We start from the raw sequence: 24,193 nt of genomic DNA, 5'->3' as shown, positions 1-24,193 counted from the left end.
TCATGTGGCAAAGGGTTCTTCTCTCTCTCTCTAAAACCTTACAATTTCCTAATCTTCAATGGAGAAAACACTAATTATATTGAATTATTGTGTGAATAATGCAGAACCAAAAGGATGTGCTAAGGGGGAGGGTGGAAGGCAGAGGAAAAGAAACGTAAAAGCAAAGACATTCCTAATAGGTTCAGGTTAAATGGGGCGGAGTGTATAAATGCCCAATGAAATTGACCAAATACTTCAATCTGGTGTCTGCAGTGTCGAATTGTCCAATCAGGTTGTTCTTGGTTCTATAAATAAACAGCAAAGCCCGATTAAGTTTTCATTTCTCTGAGACGTTTTTTTTGTTTTCTGTCTTGCTATGGCTCGTACGAAACAGACCGCCAGGAAGTCCACTGGAGGGAAAGCTCCCCGTAAGCAGCTCGCTACTAAAGCTGCTCGCAAGAGTGCGCCGGCGACTGGCGGTGTGAAGAAGCCTCATCGCTACCGACCCGGTACTGTGGCCCTGCGGGAGATTCGCCGCTACCAGAAGTCTACAGAGCTCCTGATCCGCAAGCTGCCTTTCCAGCGCCTGGTGCGCGAGATCGCGCAGGATTTCAAGACTGATTTGCGATTCCAGAGTTCGGCCGTGATGGCTCTGCAGGAGGCCAGTGAAGCCTACCTCGTGGGGCTGTTTGAAGACACGAATCTGTGCGCCATCCACGCCAAGCGGGTGACCATCATGCCCAAGGACATCCAGCTGGCTCGCCGCATCCGCGGGGAGAGGGCTTGATTATAGTCCCAAGGTGGCTATTCGCAACTTGTAAAAGGCTCTTTTCAGAGCCGCCTACTTAACTCAAAAAAAGCTGCAATTTCCTTTAATCCGGTCCTTCATATTAGTATTTTTGATCGTCGGGGTCTCGAACTAGAGTAATGAGCAAAATATTAACTAGGTGTGGTGAAGTTATAACTTTCTCTGAAACATGATAAGAGAAACATCCTGAATCGCTACAGTACTATCCAAATGGCTCCGTCCTTTTCCTGCCAAGAATTCTTATTTTAAAAAGTTGAAAATTGAAATAGTAGCAGCTGGGCTGAAAAACCACAACAATAAATGCCAGTTCTGGAAATAGAGTAGAATCGAGCAGTGAGTCTTCCAGTCTGAGTTGTCCAGGGAATGTTCAAGATAATACCTATTTCAAGTCTAGTTAAAAATGAATCTAGTTGTTGTACAATATCAATGCACCTCTTTACTATTTGTTTTATAGTCTAATCTATTAGGGTAAGTGAAATAAGCCATGTTTATATAATTACTACTCAAATCACTCCAGATTGGATCTGAAGTAGCAAAGGGTTCTAGAGTGCCGGGGGACCTCATTCTACATTCCTTTCCATCCCTGTGCCTAATGGCCAAGATGTGATTCTGACTCTATGGGGTCAGCATCTTCAATGGGCTATAGAAATAGCTAATCTTTTTAATCTATGTGGCATGTATTTGCTTGTGGAATTTCAATAATGCATTTTATTATCTGTTTATTCCATGCAGTAAATATTTTATGCTATGATCTGAATATGATTTCCTTGTGGATATCCAAAAATGGAAATGTTTCAACAGGGAATAAAAATACGTGAATTATATTTGGAGATGTTCCAGGAATATACTCTAGGCGTGATGAGAGGGGTCAAGGAGTCAGGAAGTCCAGGAACCCCAATAACCAGAGTCCCTGGAATGCAATCTGGAATGAATTCACAGACTCAAGCATTTTCTATGTCAAGGTGACAAAGATTTATTGTAATGCTTTATTGTGGGCAAGAGTTCTTAGGGAACCTGCAACCTTAGAGGGGGTATATTATAGTTTATATAGGATAACTATCCTAAAACCTGTGTCAAATATGCTAACTGGGTGAGTCAGGGCAGGATTAGGGAGGAGTTAAGGAGTGGTCAGTTCTTTTTTTATATGCTTTTCTTTTTGCTTTTTGGAGTGGGAAAAGTAGAGCAATTGGGGTTATGTGACTTGCCCAAGGTCGAACATCTAGTTTTGTGTTAAGTATCTGAGGTCGAATTTGAACTCAGGTCTTCCTGAGTCAGGGCCATTGCTCTATTCATTGCGCCACCTACCCGCCCCCGGAGTGGTCAGTTTTTAAAGGAACATGCACTTTTAATATCTACTGCACAGGTGTTTTACCCAGAGTTCACAGGGAAATAGCCCAAAGGGGTGTGGTTTTATGCTCGAAAAGTCACTAAATCAGCTAGGATTCAGGGCTGTCCAAGCTGCCACCCATTGATGTCATGTTTGACAGGATGGATATTGGGAGTACACCTATGTCCCAAGCCAAGGAGGGATTCAGGATATATATAATGAGCTAGGGAGTTACTTATAGATAATCTAGTGAAGGATTCATAGGTGCAGCAATGTACCAAGGGGAGATAAACATTTGGCTGGGGCTTGATCATGAATGGTTGCTAGGCAGAGTACTGGCAGGGGGAGAATTGGGCAGAGATAATGCTCTGAGGCCAGGGAGATGTGAGGCTAGGGAAAAATGTGATTTTACAAACTGATTTTACAAAATGAGGTCTAAGCACAGGCATTCAAGCACCTCATCAGGCAGAGTCAATATTGTGATTAGTAGTCTTCAAGCATTTATTTATTAATTGCTTACTTTGTGTTAAGTACAGTACAAAAGTGCTGGGGATACAAATATGGAGGAAGGGGAAGAACAGTCCTTGCTCTTAAAGAGTTCAGTTTGATGAGGGAAACAATATGCAAGCAATGATGTACATATATACACATCTGTGTATATATGTATGTGTCTTTCAGAGGGAAGACACTAAGATTATGGATTGGGAAAGTTATTCTTTCAGAAGGTGGAACTTTATGTGAGATTGAAGGAAGCCAGGGATGCCAGAAAATAGAAGGGACTTGCCCATCATTACACAGCTAGTTAAAGTGTCTGAGGCCAGATTTGAACTCCACAACATTAGGCTTCATCTATAAGATGAAATTTTAAAAGGTTATAAATAGTATAGAGTAAAATTAAGATTCACTTAGAAAGAGTTCATGAGAACAAAACTGAAAAGGAAACAGTTTCTCTCAAAAAGTTCCAGGAATTTGTAGTGAAATTCAATCGAAGTAGTATGACTTTTTTTCTAACAAACCTGTAATTTCATCAGGTAACTATTATCATCATGTAAATTCTCTCCACCACTGCAGATTAGTAATCTATCTATAATTTATGGCATTTTTAAAACTTGTCAAACATTTTTTCTTTCCATCTCCCCCCCCGAAAAAAAAAGAAAAAAATTAATAAAAACTTTTAAACAAATACATAAACCAGTAAAATAATAATTATATATCTATATATATAATATACCATGTTTAAAGATTCATGTCTTATTCTGCATATTAGACCATCACCCTTCTGTCAGGAGATGAGTAGCATTCTCTCATCAGCGATTAATTTTGAGTTGCATTAAAAGAGGTTCACTCTGCTTGGGTCAGATTGAATCTGTTCACTTATGAGTATGATAGATGGGTAAGGATACTAATAAGCTAGAGTGCACCCTGAATAAAGAAATCAGAATAGTTAAGGGCCTTGAGTTCATATTATATTGTTGTACCCAGAAAACACAGGCAAGACCCAAGTAATAATTTACAGTTGGACCCTTTATTATATGCCATGTTGGCTGATCAGGCCACATGGCAGGCTGATGAGTTACAGTCCCACTGTCCCAGGTCTTACAGCAGAGATCTCAGGTAAAGCCTCAGCTTTTAAAGGGATGCCACTCTGCCAAGGGTTAGGTTTTACATAAGCAGAAACTTGCAGAGACCACAATCCGTGATTGCTCAGTACACACCTTGAAATTCTAGTCAGCACAAAGCCGCCCTGACCCATCAGCTGGCCCACCTCCTTGAAGGAGAGCTGAGGTTGGGGAAGGGTGGAGCTGAACCTGTCAGTCTGCCCACTTCCCTGAGGGAGAGCTGATTGGGGGATGGGAAAGAATGGGACCAGGTACAACTATGTGAGGCTGTAGATATAGGAAAGGGAGATGTTTATCCTGGAGAAGACTCAGATAGACTTTATCTAGTGGAACCTGGAATACTTTATTTTTCCCCAGAGAAAGAACTAGGAAAAATGAATGAAAATTGTAAATAAGCAAATTTAGGCTTAATGCAATGAAAAACTTCCAAAAAATTAGAATGAATCCAAAATGGAATCTGCTGCCTGGGGAAGTAGTGTATTTAACCCTTTTGAAGGTTTCAAGCAGAGTTTGGATGACTGCCTCTGCATTTGTGGTGGGAAGTTCCTCTGGAGGATATGGGTTGTACTAGATGGCCTTTAACTACAAAGTTCTATTATTCATTGGAAGTCACTTAACTGCTCTGGGCCTCAGCTTCTTCATCTGTAAAATAAGGGGATTTAATCAGATGCTTTTGAGATAGCATCGTACTGCAAGTTTCTGATCTATGATACATTTTGTCCTGATTCAGAATGTACCCTGGCATACATGAGGTCCAACCTGGAGTTTATCAACCTAAGCCAAGACCTCAGACTGATATTAGTGGTTCCAAAATGAGACTTACATTATTTTCTACACAGTTAGAATCTTTTACAAAGGTACCAACCTAAGGTAAACAGATGATAGGCATCTTTAAATATATTAATCATGCATAATCTAAAGAAGAGTGCAGACAGGTGTTGAAATTTCTTTATTCAGTAGTACACCATTAGATTTACCAGTTCCCCTTATGTTAACTGTTTCCTTATAATCATATCATAGATTGAGAGTTGGTAGGAAACCTGGGGGTCACTAGTCCAACCCCTAATTTTACAAATGAATAAAGAGAGATAAAATGAATGACTCATCCTATTCACACAGGGCAGCAACACTATTTATTTCACTCTCTTCCCCTGTTCATTATATACTATGTACCACCTATTCCCCTGGAGTTCATATCAGGTTTAAAGTAACCACCAGATAGGGGTTTGTGATTTTATTTAACTGCAGATTATTTAATAAGATTTACATTTTTCAATAATAATACACAATTTAGATTTGAGACATACTGAATCAAAATGATGAGGTCTAGGGATGATAAAATCAAATCCCTCTTCCATATTACAATCATTCAAATACTTGAATACAACTAACATGACATTTCCCTCTCAATCAAGGCTTTTGGAATAATAGGATCTTCAGAGAAATAATGAAGTCTATCATAAAGGGGCAACAGAGCCTCAACTATTTAAAACAGCTAGGTGGCACAATAACAGGACTTGCAATCAGAAAGACCTGTGATCAAATGCAACATCAGATACTTACTAGCTGTGTCACCCCTAGAAAGTTTCTTAATCTCAGTTTCTTCCTCTATAAAATGGGGATATTAATAGTACCTACAACCCAGGGCTGTCAGGAGGACTAAATAAGATCATTGTAAAGGATTTAGCACAGTTCCTGGAACACAGCATGTACCATATCAATGTTAGTTGTTATTATTATTATTATATAATAAATTTATTATTATCAATTTCCCACTTGTAAGAATATCAGACAATAGAATAGACAATGAAAGTTCCTTTCTGACAAACAGTAAATTTTAGGAACAAATATACAAGCCAATCCAGCAAAAGCAGAAACTTGAGACCCTTTATTTTACGTGAGAAACTGAGGTCCAGAATTAGTCTTGTGCTAAAATGACACATGAAACAAGACGGAATAAACTCACGTCCTCTGACTCAAAAGCCCCGATCTTCTCACAACATTATGCTATTTTTATTTATTTAAAAAAATCGATAAGACCAGAACTGGAGGTTTTCCTTGCCCACAAATACACAATTCACCCAACTGCTGCTGCTATAGTTGTTTTAAGAAATTAAGCCCTTAGAAAATTAGAACGGCTTTTTACAAAAACCATTTGTAAACAGTTACATGCGGTTTAGGGAGAACTGTTTTTTGTTTGTTTGCTTTTGTGACAATCTTGAAGCCCAAAACAGTCAGTATTTATAGGAATTTAAGGTTCTTTACGTTTTTCAGACACAATGGAAAGCTCTGTAATGGGGCCAAGCCAAGCGGGAAGCATCTGCCTCGGAGAGTTCAGATAATGACCAGTTTGGTTGACTAAGACAAAAAACGCCAGAGCTTCATGACTCCTAACATCTTTAATTTAATTTGTCTCCCTTTTCTAGGACATTCTTCCGTTTAGCCTTCTTCCCGCCCTCTACTTTAAAAACTAAAGACACATATTGGTTCTGAGGCTATTCAAATAAGGGTTTGTGAAAGGCTAATGTCTAATTGGATGAAATAAAACCACTTACCTAAGTAGGAGGGGCTATGTAAATTATTAGATGCTAATTCTACTTTTCAATTGGTTTGTTCATCAAAAGATGTTTGGAACCAATCAGACCGCGTGGTTTACTCTACCTCCTGAAGGTATAATAAGTTGCTGCGCCAGGACAAGCATAAGGTTTCCTGTGTTGCAGAACTGACACTTGTGCTGTTGGCTTTTCTTGGGGTTGTGCGTTTCAGACAACTATTTTTTGACTATGTCTGGCCGTGGCAAACAAGGAGGCAAGGCTCGCGCTAAGGCCAAGACTCGCTCATCCCGCGCAGGGCTCCAGTTTCCAGTTGGCCGTGTGCATCGTTTGCTTCGCAAGGGGAATTACTCTGAGCGAGTAGGAGCTGGAGCGCCGGTATATTTAGCTGCCGTGCTAGAATATCTTACTGCTGAAATTTTGGAATTAGCTGGTAATGCTGCTCGCGACAACAAGAAAACGCGTATCATACCGCGTCATCTTCAGCTGGCCATCCGCAACGATGAAGAACTAAACAAACTGCTGGGGAAAGTCACTATCGCCCAGGGCGGCGTCCTGCCCAACATCCAGGCCGTACTGCTGCCTAAGAAGACTGAAAGTCACCACAAAGCTAAGGGCAAGTAAAAGCCAGATTTCGCTGCTTTGCACCGTAAAAATCCTCTTTTTGAACCCAAAGGCTCTTTTCAGAGCCCCTCACATAGATAAAGGGAGCTCGTGCACACTCATTGGCCTTAAACAATAGAGCCAAAATGCACAAGTACTGGCTTATTTTATGCAACCCTTAAAGGGTGCGATAGTAGAAAAATTTGTGTGAAACCAGCTTCCTGTACTGATTACACCTTTGTGCCGCTATGAAAACATCACAAGCCATTGGAAATGAAAGGATATTTAGTCATATCCTGCATGGTTGACTGACTCCATTTAAGAGTTTTCTTGGTAGAGATACTGGGTTTGCCATTTCCTTCTCCATTTCATTTTGCAGATGAGGAATCGGAGGCAAACAAGGGTTACAGCTAAGGAATGAGGCAAGATTTGAATTCAGAAAGATGAATGTAACTTGAGGCCTATTCCTTTAGCCACTGTGTCACCTAACTGCCTTGCAAGGGGTATTGGTGTGTAACCTTTAGAGGGGCAAAGTTTCTATTTTGCAGGAAGTCACTCCTAAAGGTTACAGACTCAACTCACGTGCAGAACAGTCAAGTAACTATTAAGTGCCCTTGTGATACACACAGCAGCAGCATTTTACAAAGGAAACAAGATTTGAGTTAGTTGCCAGAACAAAAGCCTTAGCAGGTCTGATTTCCAGACCAGATCTTCAACTTAATAAAACTTTTTGAGATGTGGGGAGCTTTTGCTTACAGACCTTCCTCACATAACCGAGGGGAGTTGCAAAAGTACCTTCCAGTTGCTTACAATAACACTGATCATTGTTCCCAGTAGCCCCACATCTTCATGGGAAGCAGGAGTTTGGCCTTACACAGAATAAATAAAGCGTTGATTTTTGCCTTAACTGCCCTCCCCAGTAACTCGAGTTCCAGCCAGTGACAACCTTGTCTTTCAGCATCAAGCTCTTTCCTAGTCAGATCTGAGGTTAGTTTCTGCCAGAAACTGCCTCTGCTAAACTACTTCCCATTTTACCCCTTGCAGCTCTAAAACAGAAGAATTTCTCCAGCCCTAATCTCTCTTCTTATCTCCAATCTTAAATCTCTAACTGCCTATTGAATTGGATTTTTTCGTAGACATCTTAAATTCACCATGTAGAAAACTAAACATTATCTTTCCCTTTGAATGCTCCCTTCTTCCTAACTTCCCTAACATGGCTAAGGACCCATCACATATACTAAAACATCTGAGTTAATCTTTGATATGAGAGAGAGAAAGGAAAAATCAATCGATTTCATCAGCCACCAAAGTCTTATCAGTTCTACCTCTGGACTGTAAATACCTCTGGCATACATTCTCCTGTTTCCATCAGATCAAAGCCAACTTTTTATCCTGCCTGAACAAAAGAAGTAATTTCTTCTCTATTCTCCCTGCTTCTATCTATCTCTCTTTAAAATGCTGCCTGATTAATCTTTCTTATATACAAATGTAGGAACTTCAGGAGAAAATATAATTTATTTTCAAAAAAATCTATATGGTTGAATCATGTTTCCAATTTTATTTGTGGAAGTAAAAAAATTATCAAAAGGAGAAAAAATCTCAAATTACGTAAATTGGGTTCTTAAATCTTGTAAGGAGGATAGTGGTTTTTTAGTCATTGTACATATGTCCATTTCTGCCCATCTGAAGCTATGTGAAAGATCCTGCATGTTTACTATCAGCACTATCATACAAGTCTATGAAAACGTAACCCCCCCTTTTCAAGGATACCACAAGTTAGAAGCATGTTGTAGGTGTGGGTCAGGATCTGCTCACGAACCACCAAAAATGTTTCTTTTACTAATCAGTCAGAGGACAGATTAGTTTAAAGCAAAACATTTAATTACCTACCAAACCTAGACTGGCGGATAAAAGCTATTAAAATCTTAATTGGTTGATAAATAAGAATTGAATGAATTTTAGAGGAGGGAAGGTAAATGAATAATAGTGGTAAAAGAGGGCCTGGAAGTGGCACTGGAGAAACAAGGAATGTTCCAATTCCTCCCCCAATAATTCAAGTTGTCTGTGGCAGTGCAACCAGTGCTAGAAAGGTTACCAAGGGAATCTATGTCATCAGGAGGAAGCTAGGTCTCAATGACAACTTAAAAAAAAAAACAACAACATTACTTCAACAGATTTTTTTGTCTTTGTAATCCTTTGCATTTTATTCCATTAATTAAAAATCAGCATTTTGAGAAGGTATCTACAGGCTTCACCAGATTAAAAGTATACCAGTATCTCTCATTTAAATATACCAAACTACAGCTTTATTGGACCTTTATTTTCTTCCTCAAAATTTTAGACTTTGCAGGGCTGCACAGTCCTTGAAGACCACCTAGTCTGCCCCTATAGGAAGAATGATTTCAAAAGATGTTTGACCAAAGCCCAAGCACAGCCTGAAGGACTTACTCCATCTACATGTACAAACGTCCAAGATGCTGAAGCAAGTCCACCCTGACATGGGCATCTCAGATAAGACCACGGGCATCAGGAACTCATTTGTCAAAGATATATCATCACTGGAAAGGCCTGGGGAATTGCAAGAAGCACTCCTCTGTCATGTTCCAGAAGATCCAGACAGCCTTGAGCCTGCTGCTGCCAGGGGACCTGACCAAGCACAGCCTGTCCAAGGGCATCAAGGCTGTCACCAAGCACACCAGCTTCAAGTAGGCTTAGCCTTTTGTTTGAGAGACAAGAGAGCTTCTTGAAAAGGGGATGAAGATTTGATCACACCTGTGTTTTAAGAAAATCAATTTGGCATCTTTGTGAGAGTGAGGGAAGATTATATGAAAGGAGACTCTCTGATGATAGAAAAGAACAGATTGGGGAAAATAATATTCAGAAAAACTGAAAAGACTTGTCAACTACTGGATATGAAAGATAAGACATAAAGGTAAGATAAAGCATGAGGGATTCAGTGCTGAGGTCAGATTTGTGAGAGCAGTTTAAGGTGAAAGTGAAAGAATTCACTTCAACATTCTCTGTAACCAATGGGAGCTACACGAAAGCTACCCAGGCCTCCATAGCAAGAAAGCTAATCAAGACCCCCCATATTTGGGGGAGTTATGCTAATAGAGAGGTTTCAGAATGATGACATAGTTCTAGAGGTTTTTATGGGGGTTAAAGATTAAGAACAAGACAAGAAAGGATTTTATGACATAGAATGAGGTAGACAAAGGGAATTCTTTATGGTTTAAAGAGTTAGGACAGGGCAGGGGGACATAGGTTAAAGATTAAGGGGGGGGAACAAGATAAAGGAGACAAAAGCAACTCTTTTTGTACAGGTTAAGAAGTTTTAGAGTATTTCAAGATAAGGGGAAAAGGGCTTTAGAACACCCTTAAGAGCTACAGAATTAGCCCCAAATCCTCTCAGGAGGGGCTTCACAAAGTACTTGAAAAACAACTCTTAATATTCTTTTTAACCTTTAGGCACCATTTGTATCCACATCCTTGAGGAGCAAAAAATGACAGTCTGTGAACCTATATAATTGAAAGGTGCCTTGGAACCAACAACATCCTGATGCAACCCTTTCTTCCCACCCACAACCTGGATTTACCTGGGATCTGATTGGTCTCAACTTCCCTCCTGGAGCTTTCTTCTTCCTATTCCTCAAGCTAATAGGAAATAGGCCCAGGACAAAGCTATCCCTGGGACCTGATTGACCTCAGGTTCCTAATGCAATTTCCCCATTCATCTTCTTCTGGGAGGGAATAAAAAGTCCCAACTACTTGGATTCAGTACCTCTAGGGAAATTCTTTTTTTCCCCTCACAATTAACAAGACTTTATTTTTTCTCCTCTCCCATCTCTTTTTTTCTCACATTTTTTAAAATTTATTTTTAGTTTTCAACATTCATTTCCACAAGATTTTGACTTACAAATTTTCTCCCTGTCTTTCCCCTACCCCCCCACCCAAGATAGCAAACCTACTGAATACCCCTTCCCCCAATCTACTCTCTCTCATATCCTCCCTTATCTCCCCCCTAACTTTCTAGTAGGGCAAGATGGATTTCTATACCTCAGTGCCTGTATATTTTATTTCCCAGTTGCATGTAAAAAACAAAATTTTTGTGGTTTTATTTTTTTTTTACTTTTTAGTTTACAACATTAATTTCCACAAGATTATGAGTTACAAATTTTCTCCCGATTTTTCCAAGTGATCCCACTGAATATCCCCTCCCTTAATCGGCTCTCTCCTATATCTTCCCCCTATCCCCTCTGACTTTCCAGTAGGGCATATAGTAGATAAATAGTGAAAGACTGACTATTTTTCCCTCCATCCCATCCAACCCCCCCACTTGTTTTATTCTCTGCTTTGACCCTGTCCCTTTTCAAAAGTGGGTGCTTCCAACTTCCCTCCCCCAGAGCCTGCCCCACCTTCCATCATCCTTCCCTCTCATCCCCTCCCCCCCCCCACTCTCCTGTAGGAGTAGGGTGAGATATTTAGTGTGTATGTCATTCCCTCCCTAAGCAAAATTCATTGAGAATAAGGTTGACTCATTCCCTTTTGCCTTCCTATTCTTCCTCTCCATTGTAACAGTTTTCCTTTGCCTCTTCTATATGAGATAATTTCACCTTTTAAGTTTCATCCCTTCCTATTCAACTGGTCCTGTAACTTCTGTCTATGTATACCTGTACACATATATACACATACTCACATGTGTATTGATATGCCCAAATACCCTCCTTTATAGACATATATATGTATGTATACATACACACACACACACACACACACACACATATATATATATATATATATATATATATATATATATATATATATTTCTATTCCATTCAACTATTCTCAAAGAGAAAAATTTCATCAGTTACAATTGTCATTTTTCCATGTAGGAATGTAAGTAGTTCAACTTTCATAAGTTCCTTATGATTTCTTTTCCCTGTTTACCTTTTCATGTTTCTCTTGCTTCTTATATTTGAATGTAAAATTTTCTATTCAACTCTGGTTTTTTCATCAAGAATGCCTGAAAAATCCTCTATTCCACTGAATGAACATATTTTCCCCTGATATATGATACTCAGTTTTGCCTAGTAGGTGATTCTTGTTTTTAATCCCAGCTCCTTTGACCTCCGGAATATCATATGCCAAGCCCTTCGATCCCTCAGTGCAGAACCTGCCAGATCCTGGGTTATCCTGATTGTGTTTCCACAATATTCAAATTGTTTCTTCCTGGCTACTTGTAATATTTTCTCCTTGATCTGGGAACTCTGGAACCTGGCTATAATATTCCTAGGAGTTTTCTTTTTGGGACTTTTTTCAGGAAGTGATCAGTGGATTCTTTCAACCTTTATTTTGCCCACTGGTTCTAAAATATCAGGGCAATTTTCCTCGAGAATTTCTTGGAGGATGATTTCTAGGTTCTTTCTTTGATCATGACTTTCAGGTAGTCCAATAATTTTTAAATTATCTCTCCTGGATCTATTTTCCAGGTCAGTGGTTTTTCCCATGAGATATTTCATATTGCCTTCTATTCTTTCATTTGTTTGTATCTGTTTAACAGCATCTTGATTTCTCATAAAGTCACTAGCTTCCATTTGCTCCAATCTAATTTTGAAGGAATTATTCTATTCAATGAGTTTTTGAAATTCCTTTTACATCTGGCCAATTTTGTTTTTAAGGCATTCTTCTCTTCCTTGGGTTTTTGGGCCTCTTTTGCCATTTGAGGTAGGCTATTTTTTAAAGTGTTATTTTCTTCAGTATTTTTTGGGGTTTCCTTTAGCAGGCTGTTGACTCACTTTTCATGATTTTCTTGCATCATTCTCATTTCTCTTCCCAATTTTTCTTCCACTTCTCTTACTTGATTTTCAAAATCTTTCTTGAGCTCTTCCATGACCTGTAACGAATTCATATTTTTCTTGGAAGTGTTTTTTTTTAAACTTTTTTCTTTTTTTTTTTTTTTTTTGCCTTTTGAAGAGCAATTGGGGTTAAGTAACTTGCCCAAGGTTACACAGCTAGCTTTTTTGTGTGGGTATTGTCTAAGGCTGGAACCGAACTCGGGTCCTCCTGACTCCAGGGCTGGTGCTTTACTCACTGTGCCACCTAGCCGCCCCTCTTGGAAGCTTTTGATGGAGGAGTTTTGACTTTGTTGACTTCTTCTCATTCCATGTTTTGATCCTTTTTGCCCTCAAAAAAGGATTCTGTGGTCTGATCATGCTTCCTCTGCTTGCTCATCTTAACAGACTATTACTTGACTTTTGAACTCTTTGCCTCCAAAAAGCAAAGAAAAAAAAGAATTTAAATGCTATACTACTTGGTGCATATATGTTTATTATTGATATTGTTTCATAGAATTCTGCTTCCAGAGTGGAGAGAGCTATGTCCCAAATTGCTGGGGTTTTAGCAAATGTTGTCAGAAGTCTGAGGAAGGTGACCTCTCTACAGCCACCACAAGCTCTGGTACACTGGCCACACACCCCAGGACCACCACCCAAGATAGCAACCCAGGTCAAAGAAAGAGTGATTACCCTCTGAATGGTCACTTGGTCCCTCTATTATCTGCAAGCCAGGAGTTCTGGAGGCAGCCACACAGCAGTGACTGTAGCTGAACCTCCACCACCTCTTGCCCTGAGGGGAGTGGCCAAACCTCACTCTTCTGTCACCTGGTTCCAACAGAGTTCCCCATTGACCTTTTACTCAAGCTCTTCTTGAGTCCTTGAGGTACAGGCTCTGGGAACCCCCCCCCCCACCTTGAACTCTGATTAAATCATCTCATTTGATGAGGCATTTTCATGAGGCCAAAAGCCTTACATTGTGGCTGAGCCCAAACCTGTTACTAGACTTCCCACCCTTGAGCCTATCAAAATATCAATTCACCCTTGAACTGGCCTAGTCCACCATTGTCTGCAGTCTCCAAGTAGCCTCCAGCAACTTCCCACCTTCAATCACTCATTAACCTCCTTAACTCCTCCTGAAGACCCTCCCCAAACTCCTCCTGTAGACCACCCCCTAGATTCCTCCCACAACCTTCTATATATAAGACTCCATCTTGTCTCCATGTTTGTGAGAGCGCCATAGAATGACCTAGCACAGACTTACTCTGTGTCTAATGCAAGAGAACTTTCCATAAACTTTTCTTTGGCTGACAGAATACTTGAATCGAATTCATATGGCAGGACCTTGGTGTGTTGGTATTTTGGGGTCTCCAGAGCAACCCTAACTCTATGGGTAACCTCTTTAGTCTCCAGGCATTGTCTTTTTGAGATCATCATGATTTGTTTTTATGATGTTTTCTTTTAGAATTATTCTTTTTTGCTTCCCTTCTTTTGAGTTCTCTTTCATTTTTGCATATTTGTATTCTCAACCAATTGTTTACTCTTTTGTTCCTTGTAAGTCTTGCCATCATGGATTCAAGGTTTTCTCTTCGGCTACATAAATTCTTCTTTTTTAAATTTTTATTTATCTCTTGAATAATTCTGGGACAATGTTCTGTGGTTCCATGTTTCATAGGAATCTACTGGGTTCTCTGCCTCCAATTGCCCTGTAAAAAAAAAAAAAAAAGGAAGGAAACTATTTTGCTGAAAGCTACCATAGACAATGAAACAATATCAATACTAAACATATATGCACCAAGTGGTATAGCATCTAAATTCTTTTTTTCTTTTTTTTTCTTTGCTTTTTGGAGGGCGATTGGGGTTAAGTAACTTGTCCAAGGTCACACAGCTAGGTTTTTGTTTGTGTGTGTGTCTTAAGTGTCTGAGGTCAGATATGAACTCAGGTCCTCCTGACTCCAGGGCCGGCACTCTACTCACTGTGCCACCTAGCTACCACCTAGCCACTCCCTAGCATCTAAATTCTTAAAGGAGAAGTTAAGTGAGTTACAGGAAGAAACAGCAAAATTATACTAGTGGGGAACCTCAACTGTCCCTCTCAGAACTTGATAAATCCAACCATAAAGAAACAAGAAAGAAACTGAGGAGGTAAATAGAATATTAGAAAAGTTAGATATGACCAACCTTTGGCATGTGTATCAGCAATGCCATATTCACAATGCCTATAGAGATTACAAATATGCTGATATAATTATCCATTACAAAATACGTCATGTTTGCCATATGAGGAAATAAACTAGAAAATTTATTAAGATACCAAAAGACTGAGTCCCAAAACCAGAAAGTGAAAGCCATCAGAGTAGTTATGATATTGGCACAGGTAGATAAAGTAGAAACCACCCACATTTTCAAGCCTTTAAAACAGAACAGGCTACCTCAGGCAAAGGTCCTCCTCTCCCCACACACAGCAACCACCCAGTGTCCTGGAAGCGCGCTCCCAGCAGCTCCGGCCCCTGGCAGTCCTCAGCAGGAGTCCTTAGCAGAAAGTCCTTAGCAGTCCTAACTCAAAAAGGGCTTCGCGCTGCCACTGCCTCTGCTGCTGCCGCCGTCACCACCACCTCCAGCCAACGCAGGAACGCTAGCTTGGCTTCCGCTTCCTCTTGCTCCGCCCCTTCCTGCTACATCAGCAAGTCCAACGGGGCATGGAAGATCTTTAAATCCCATAACCCTTACATTCGGCCCCAAGATCCTTCATGTCCCTTACTTGACAAAAATACAGTAGGAATAACTGGTGTCAACAAAATTTCACAACAATATAACAAGAATAGCACACAATAAACACAGAAAACCATATTTTAGGGTGGCGCTTGAGCACAAGCTCCCCATCATTTTTCTGGATCCTTTCTATTAAGGTGATGGTATCTGGAACATCAGCATACAAAGAAGGAGTCACCTTATTCAACTGTCTATAATCCACAGTCATTCTCCATGTCCCATCTGATTTTCTTACTGGCCAGACAGGATTATTCCATCTTGTGGTTGTAGGGACCAACACTCCTGCTTCAACATATTCCTTTATAGTAGTGGTAATTTCATCTTGCCCACCTGGCACACGATACTGTTTTAAAGTAATTACTTCAGAAGGTTCAGGTAAAGTGATTGGGTCCATTTTTAGTTTTCCCACTAAAACTGTATTAATTCCTATCTTCCTCACAGCAAATTGGTATCTCCCTTCAGGTAAATTCAGTGTCATGCACCCCAGTGTCCCCAGGGTGCCTGCTCACACAGGTTCTTGGATCTGCTTTGTTAAAGGAAAGCAACTCAAAATGGGTTAACAAGCTTACTTTAATCAGTCAGACATATATCGTTTACCTTGTTCAGGAGAAAAGGTCAGCACCCTGAACCTCAAAGTATACAGGCACAATTATCAAGACAGAAACATCAAGTAGACAGATTTCCAAACTGTCCAACCATTACATCCATACCCAGTCAACATCTGGGTTTCCACATTCTGGGCTTTTCAAAGCCGGGGGGCTCAGGAAAACGGCTTCCCAGAATCCATATCAAATCACAGAACACTTCTCAAAGTGAGCCCCAAAACAAAGCTACACATCAGGGCTTATATAGCCTTCTCCTGGCTCAGAGAATGTAACAACCTTTTGGACCCACTGGCCAATCAAAAAGTATCAACTGAAAAACAAGCCTCCCACCCCAGTCTCCAGGTGCACTTTAGCCTAGGGGCAGGGAAGATCTTTAAAATTTACATTCTTATTACAGCATGATTTAGACATAAAGGGTGATACCATAAGCAAATTAGAAGAGCAAGGAGTAGCCTACCTGTCAAATCTATAGGGAAAGGAAAAATTCATGACCAAACAAGAGCTAGAGAGCATTTCAAAATGTAAAATAGGTAATTTTGATTATATTAAGTTTAAAAGCTTTTGTACAAACAAAACCAATGCAACTAAGAAGGAAAGCAGAAAAATGAGAAACAATCATTACAGATAGTGTCTCTGATAAAGGCATCATTTCTCAAACATATGTAGAAAACAGTCAAATTTATAAGAATTCAAGACATCCCCTAATTTATAAATGGTCAAAGGATATGACAAGGCAATTTTTAGATGAATAAGTCAAAGCTATTTATAGACATATGAAGATGTGCTCTAAATCACTTCTAGTTACAGAAATGCAAATTAAAACAACTCTGATTATCAGGTTGATAATAAGATATATTATCTGATAATATCTGAAATATCAGGTTGGCTATTATGATAGAAAAGGAAAATTTTAAATGCTGGAGAAGATGTGGGAAAATTAAGACACTAATGGTGGAGTTGTGAACTAATCCAACCATTCTGGAGAACAATTTGCAACCATGCCCAAAGGGCAGCCAAACTGTGCTCTGATGCAGCTTCGATCCAGCAATACCACTACTAGGTCTGTATCCCAAAAAGATCATAAAAGAGGGATAAGGACCTCAATGTGCAAAAATATTTATAGCAACCTTTTTTGTAATGGCAAAAATACTGGAAATTAAGGGGAGGTCCATTAATCGGGGAATATTTAGTGTAATACTATTGTGCAATAAGAAACAATGAAAAGGAAGATTTCAGAAAAACCTGGAAAGACTTGTACAGACTGATGCAAAGTAAAATGAGCAGAGTCAGGAAAACATTGTACAACTTGTGACCAACATTGTATGATGATCAACTATGAATGACTCAGCTCTTCTCAGCAAGACAATGATCCAAGATAAGTAAGTACAAAGGACTGATGGACTCTGAGTGCAGATTGAAATATTTTTTTTTCACTTACTTTATTCTTTTTTCCCCTTTTGATATGTTTCTTCTTTCACAACTATGACAAGCATGGAAATATTTTTAAATGATAGTACAAACTATATCAAACTGCCTACCATTTTCAGGAGAGGGGAGGGCAAGAAAAAAAAAATTGGAACTTAAAATCTTGTAAAAATGAATGCTAAAATTTTTTTTGACATGTAACTGGGGGAAAAGTAAAATACTATTTCAAAAATAAAAATGTCTCAATTTGTTGAAGTTCATACATTAAAAGGACTGGTTATCTACAATATCTTATTATGCACAAAATGGTTAAATGGAGGCAAAAGTCTTTTTTTTTTTTTAAGTGTTTGTTGTGGCCTGCTTACTTAGTTAAAATGCCAGTTTCCAAATGAAGACAACATTGCAGACTTGCCAGTAAGAAAGAGTGAATTTTAATATTGTAGTTAAATTTTTAGTAAAGCTTCAAATCATTTCTTTTTAAATTGTATCTCATTTTGTGAAATCTTCTTAAATGGGAATTTAATTCCTTTTTGTGAATTCCTTTTTGTTTGTTTGAGGGTTCTTCCTCTGATAATATCAAGACAGAAAAACATATTTTACAATATCAGATCTTCAAGGAACTTTTTTTTAAAGATTGTTTCTCAAGGTTATTATCTACAGGACTCAAGTAAAGACAGAAAAAACAAGGTACATGAAGACTAAAATTTTCTAAACTTTCAGATAAGTTATAGGTAGCCTAATTGGATGTTCTTCCTTTAGCTTTAATGTTTGCAAGGTTAACTCCATAAGGTTTGGACTATTATTACTTGAACAAATTCCTGGAAGGCCAATGTTTTGTTAGGGCCAACAAAATTACACTGTCTTATTGCTAGCAGTTTTTAACAGCATTACCTAGGGAACCTCCACAAGTGACTTAGAACCTGAAAAATGTGTCCATTGAGATCAATATCTCTCTAAAATCACCCTAGAAACAAGGCCTATTAAGATACAGTTAACAACTGTCACCGCAGGATATTAATTCAGGGATGCATGTCTCTTTGAATTAACTAAACTGAACACTTTGTGAATAGTGGTCAAAGAAAGATGCCCTTTTGACAAAGAAATTTCAAGGAAGCAGATGATTTCATGAGACAGACAACTAAACCCAAGATTACAAAATGAGAAATCTACTGTGTAAATGGACATTAATTAAATGTTGCACATGTGCTCAGCACCTGAATTGCACTGGGGAGTTAAGTAAGGTTCTGGAGGAGATTAAACAAAAAAGGATAACTGTCTGAACATTTAGGTTTGGCTGCATATAATGTTAATAATTAATGTGTTGCATTTATATTGATTTTATTTTATTGTTGGGTCGAATGCTTTCATTATTTGTATCTGCCTGTGGAAATGCTTATCAGAAAATTTATATTAAAGCATCCAGAAAGGAGTTCTACAGGATATACAAAAATATGGTGGGGTTGCACATACTATGTGATCTACAACCAAAAGTAGGGACTATGATAAAAGAATTTTTGCCTTAACTTTCTTTTCTGTCATTTACTTAAGATGAGCAAGTAATGTGACCAGCTAAAGCTCCAGTATTAATGGTTAGTTTACAGATTCCAACTATACTTCTAGTGTTTATTGATAAGTTTACAGTTTTATCTAATATTGATCTTCCCCTTCTCCTTCTGCCTTCTATAAAATTTCACTGTGGGCATTCTGCCTACGTAACTGAAACCTATATAAGGTTGTTGAAACTGCACACTGACTTTTGTATGTAAGTCTGAGCATATAATAAACTAGTTTTACCATATCTATTTCTGAATGTTTATGATTATAATTGGCAGCAGTACCTATCAAAAGATCCTTGGACAACACACCCTTCACAGTCTTTTCTTTCCTTATATTTATAGTTTCCTTTCATTTTACTCCCCTCCAAGTACCCTGTCATTTAGTGAGCTCCTTAAGGTTTTTGCCTAAGAGGAAAAATAATTATGTATTGGTGAGCAATGGTTTTGAATGGACACAGACCCACAAAGTACCTAGAACCTGAGCTAACTTTCTATTACCCAGGATATATGAATGGCCCCAGGCACTTTACTAGGAATTTCTAGTGCTTTCTGTAAGATTTGGGACAAGATAATCTACTAGAGTGAGGCAAGATGAACTGGAAATCCTTTGGGCTTTAGTCGTGTGAGAGAAAAAGGATACGAGGGATACTACTCTGTTTCAGGCCTGGTATTCTAGAGGGTGAACCAGAGGGAATTCTCTCTACTCTTTCACCATTTTACAGATAATGAAACTGAGGCTGGGAGAAATTATAATAATTTGCCTAGGTAGGACTTGAACTCAGAACTTTACTCCAAGTCTAACTCTCTACTCAATGTTTAGCTGCCTGCCAAGTTAGAGAGATGGACTCCTCAGGCTCTAGTTGATGATGTCCCCAGAGCTGATAAACTTAGATTAGGACATGGAGAGAAGATGATTTAAAAGAAGACCTTAGCAAATTTTTGGCTCCTTGAGTCAAATAAAGAGGTGTATGAGACCTGGGTAGTAGATGATCCCTTTATGAGATGTTGAAGAGATACCATCACTAAAGATATCAGTTGGTAAAAATTCCAGAGCTCCAGGACAGCAGGACAGTACGGCTTCATAGAAAGGGAAAAGAGCCAAAAGCTCTCCCCTTCTCCTAGAATTTTTTTCTAATTTCTTTTCCCTCTGCTTTTCTGTTTTTCCCAAACCTCACCCTCATCTTTATTAATTAATTTGCTTGTTTTGATGGAGTGGAGTGGAGTGGACAGTTTCAAAATTATTGAAGAGACTTTGGCAGAGTTGGCTCAGTTTCTTATTCTTCCAACATCTGATAAAAGGATGAAACTTGAATATTCAGAGCTTGGCAAGACAAACTTTCAAAATGGAAAACAAACAAATAAACCCAACTTTCTACAAGTAAAATGTGTTTCTGAAATATTCAAAAACTAGAAGCAATTCATGCTAATAGTTTCACTTAAGACTTTATCTTTGAAGCTGAAACAAAACATCTGTATTTCCTGAGGGCACAGACTTAAAGTAACCTATCTAATAGTCCATATTTTTTCCACCTAGAAGGCATTTTCTTCCCTACTGCTCTAACACTATCTTCCTCTGGTAGTAAAAGCAGTTTTAAGGCTCTCTGAAAAATCATGAAAAACATTCCAGGCAAACACCATGAGAAGCAAAATTAAAATCCTAGGATTTAGACTGGGATGAACTCAAATGCTTTACAATAAAGCAACAACTCTCTTATCAGTCTCTTTACCCCTATACTGTGGTAGAAGAGTGGTTGCATCGGTTTAAAAAGGAGAGCCAGCATTCAACTATCTCTCTTCTGTCTCTGGAACTTTTTAACAAGTAGTTTTCTGTATTTTTCATGAGGGTTTGTGGAGGAGCAGTTTATCAGTTCCCCTGTTCCAAGTGAAATAGCAAACCATAATCACATGGCAGCTTTAGTTTGAGAGGTTAGAACTCCTTGATACCTTGATCAGACTTGACTGACAGGAAAGGGAATTTCTACATTATTGAGGATGACCTCGGTGGGGGAGACCTGACTAGCCAGAAGATATAAAACTGCAAGCTCACTAAAGAGCTGAGATGAAATGTGAAATTAAGAACAGGCCTATTTAACAGTTCCTAGAACTGCTTTATATATTGATGATTTTAAGTGTCATCTTTCTGGGACAGTATAATTAGTTATAAGTTCCTATATTCTTATTTTGACATCAGTGTGCATATGTAAGTCTGTGTTTAGTATTTCTTTCATAGGAATCATAGTCTGTCCTAGTTCAGTGGGGACCAATTCAAGACTGCATTGTATGTATATATATTAGTTGAGGGTTCTAGTTTCAGCTACTATTTTTCAATTGGAAGAATGAAAGAATCAAAGAAACAGGAATGAAAAAGTCAACCCAGAAATTCTAGAATCCTAAGAGGTATATAAGTTGTTCTTGAAATAAAAAAAAATGTGTCAGCCTATAATATTGACTTAAATGGAAAATCTTATGCACACAGTGAATTAATCAAGCTATCTTTCATTCGACTAGCAATTTAAATTTTTAATAATTACATTAATCTTTCCAGTATTTTAATTCTGGCCAATTAAACTTGAAGGAAGGGATTACTTTTCCTTGTCTTACCTCTGTACTCCCACCACCTAGTTTAATGCCCTACAATGCTTGTTGCAAAGAGCACTGAATTTAGAATCTGAGCACCCATTCTCCAAATCCCAGGTTTTCAACTTTTTCACCTGTATGATTTGGGTCTCTAGGAACAAATACAAACTTCCCTTTGATATTTAAAGTTTTTCAAAAACTGGCCTCAACAATCTTACCAAATTTATTACAAGCACTCCAGTACAAGCACTCTATCCTGCACCCAAACTGGTCTTAACTGTTCCTCACACTTGACACTCCCATCTCCAGCCTCCAGCTAGAACATTTTCCCTCATCACTTCTGCATCCAAATTTCCTTTAAGGTTCACCTCAGGCATTCCTTTCTTCAGGAGACCTTTCCTTTTCCCACTACTTCCTAATGCTCTCTCCCATCACCTTATATCGTCTTGTACGGCCATCATTGGGTAAAATGTAATAATTTTAAGAGCATATTTCTCTCTTTGTATCCCCAGAACAATGTCTTAATTTAACTCTTACTTGGGAATATATGGCAAATTGTTGGAGTAATGTGAATAAATTTTTTATCAAGAATTGAATTTTCTTTCTTTCCTTTCTTTTTTTTGGCTTTTTGAAGGGCAATTGGAATTAAGTGATGTGCCCATCTGGCTACATGATTATCAGCAAGTGAAACAACTTCTTGGAGGTCCCAGTCGACTCTCTAAGACTACAGCTGTTCACAGGAGGCGCCTATACCAAAAGTCTGTACCAAAGTTTCCACAACTCAGGAAGAACATAGGCTCAGAGGGAGTGTGACAAAAGAGTGGAAAAGAGGTGGTAGGGAATGAAATTAATCAGGATAGGGAAGGAAAAAGAACAGATGTAAACAGTAACCAATCAGGAACCGCCGAGTAGCTTTTTTTCAAATAGAAGAAATTACGGTTGCAAACTTCTCCCACATTAAGTTTATCTTGAAGAACAAGTTGAAATGAAGCTAAAGAATAGAACGGACATTTGTGAAAAATAAAGGAAGAATTTACCAGATAAAGAAATAACAAAGGGGTGGGGAAATTAAAATGCTTGTAAATATAAGCTATAGAGGGGAAGCTACATTAACCCCTGCAACTGTTGAGTTCATCAGCTGAGTAGAGAGGATTGAAGTATGAACCAATTGCGTTGAAGCACAGGTCTCCGAATGAGACTTCTGTCCAATCAGTACAATCCTGCCTCTATAAAAGTTAGCAGTAGGCTGCCGTTCCTCACCAGTCTGTTTGTAAGAATTTCTCTCTTCTCTTCGGTATGGCTCGTACTAAGCAAACCGCGCGAAAGTCAACTGGCGGTAAGGCGCCCCGTAAGCAGCTCGCTACTAAGGCTGCCCGCAAGAGCGCGCCGGCGACAGGCGGCGTGAAGAAGCCTCACCGCTATCGGCCCGGCACCGTGGCTCTTCGGGAGATCCGCCGCTACCAGAAGTCCACGGAGCTGCTGATCCGCAAGCTGCCCTTCCAGCGGCTTGTGCGCGAGATCGCGCAGGATTTCAAGACTGACCTGCGCTTCCAGAGTTCGGCCGTGATGGCTCTGCAGGAGGCGAGTGAAGCCTACCTCGTGGGGCTGTTTGAGGACACCAATCTGTGCGCCATCCACGCCAAGCGAGTGACCATCATGCCCAAGGACATCCAGCTGGCTCGCCGTATTCGTGGGGAGAGGGCTTAAATTATAGCATTCCACAAACCAAAAGGCTCTTTTCAGAGCCACCGACATTTTCACTACAAATAGCTGTAACGTTTAAAGTTTAATTTGTTAGACTTAATGTTGAATTTAGCCTTTACATTTGAGGGTAAATTGAGGGGAGCATTATGTACTGGAGCCCCTGGAGGTACAGGTTAGGGCCTCGCGAGAAGTCAAGCACTGGTAGTAAACGTTGGGACTGTACTCTATACCAGTTGTGGGATTTAACGTCGCTAATTTGAAATTAACGATGGCCATTTCCTCGGGAGAATCTCTTTACCTCGTGTTTACTGTAATGTTTGCGTTTTCTTTCCCAATTCATATCTTTGTTTTCGTGGTTAAATTTGTGTGACTCGACTATAACCTTGAGATGAAAAACTGAGCAAGCCAGGTTAGGTGTCTTGCCTGCAGTCACACGGCTGTTAGGTGTTGCGTTCAGATGCATTATGCTGCCCAGCTTGCCCAATTAGGGTCTTTTCAAAGCACCCCATCAGAGGTCATTTTACATATTAGGGCATAGCTAACCAAGAACAATAATGAAATTGCAAAAAAAAAATGCAAGTTCCAGAATCCAGGATTTGTATTCTTGGTGTATACAAATAAGGCCTCACCTTCCCGCTAGCATCAGATTGCTTCAAACAAATTTGAGTATGCAAATTAAGGGATGATGGTTTTGTTTCTATTGGCCAATGAATTAGTCTTATCAACCAATCCGAATGCCCGATGTGAAGTTATTTTCAGTGACGTTAGAAGCTTCCATCCTAGATCTTTTTTGTATAGGGTCTCTTTTAAATTTTGCTTTTATTTAATTTTTTTA

The 24,193-nt window shown here is 39.1% G+C and overlaps 3 protein-coding genes across 3 annotated transcripts; all 3 read left to right on the top strand.

Annotated features, from left to right (window-relative positions):
* Positions 1-319: 319 nt before the first annotated feature.
* LOC138150253 (histone H3) lies at positions 320-1,103 on the top strand. The gene has a single exon (XM_069073679.1). The coding sequence runs from the start codon at positions 356-358 to the stop codon at positions 764-766; it is 411 nt and encodes a 136-aa protein (XP_068929780.1). The 5' UTR covers positions 320-355; the 3' UTR covers positions 767-1,103.
* A 5,326-nt stretch (positions 1,104-6,429) lies between these two features.
* Positions 6,430-6,991, top strand: LOC138149904 (histone H2A type 1-D). Its single transcript, XM_069073109.1, has one exon. The coding sequence runs from the start codon at positions 6,517-6,519 to the stop codon at positions 6,907-6,909; it is 393 nt and encodes a 130-aa protein (XP_068929210.1). The 5' UTR covers positions 6,430-6,516; the 3' UTR covers positions 6,910-6,991.
* Positions 6,992-22,917: 15,926 nt separating this feature from the next.
* LOC138150252 (histone H3) lies at positions 22,918-23,385 on the top strand. Its single transcript, XM_069073678.1, has one exon. The coding sequence runs from the start codon at positions 22,951-22,953 to the stop codon at positions 23,359-23,361; it is 411 nt and encodes a 136-aa protein (XP_068929779.1). The 5' UTR covers positions 22,918-22,950; the 3' UTR covers positions 23,362-23,385.
* The last annotated feature ends 808 nt before the right edge of the window (positions 23,386-24,193 follow it).

The sequence above is a fragment of the Petaurus breviceps genome, unplaced genomic scaffold (genome assembly GCF_028583685.1).
Source record: "Petaurus breviceps papuanus isolate PSGF00001 unplaced genomic scaffold, PetGlider_PUasm1.0 90865, whole genome shotgun sequence".
NCBI classification, from domain to species: Eukaryota; Metazoa; Chordata; class Mammalia; order Diprotodontia; family Petauridae; genus Petaurus; species Petaurus breviceps.
The sequence above is the reverse complement of the archived record's forward strand: the minus strand, read 5'-3'. Positions and strand labels throughout refer to the sequence as shown.

Excerpts from the sequence above, each read along its gene's own strand:
- LOC138149904 (XM_069073109.1), top strand. The coding sequence starts at position 6,517 with ATGTCTGGCCGTGGCAAACAAGGAGGCAAGGCTCGCGCTAAGGCCAAG.
- LOC138150252 (XM_069073678.1), top strand. The coding sequence starts at position 22,951 with ATGGCTCGTACTAAGCAAACCGCGCGAAAGTCAACTGGCGGTAAGGCG.
- LOC138150253 (XM_069073679.1), top strand. The coding sequence starts at position 356 with ATGGCTCGTACGAAACAGACCGCCAGGAAGTCCACTGGAGGGAAAGCT.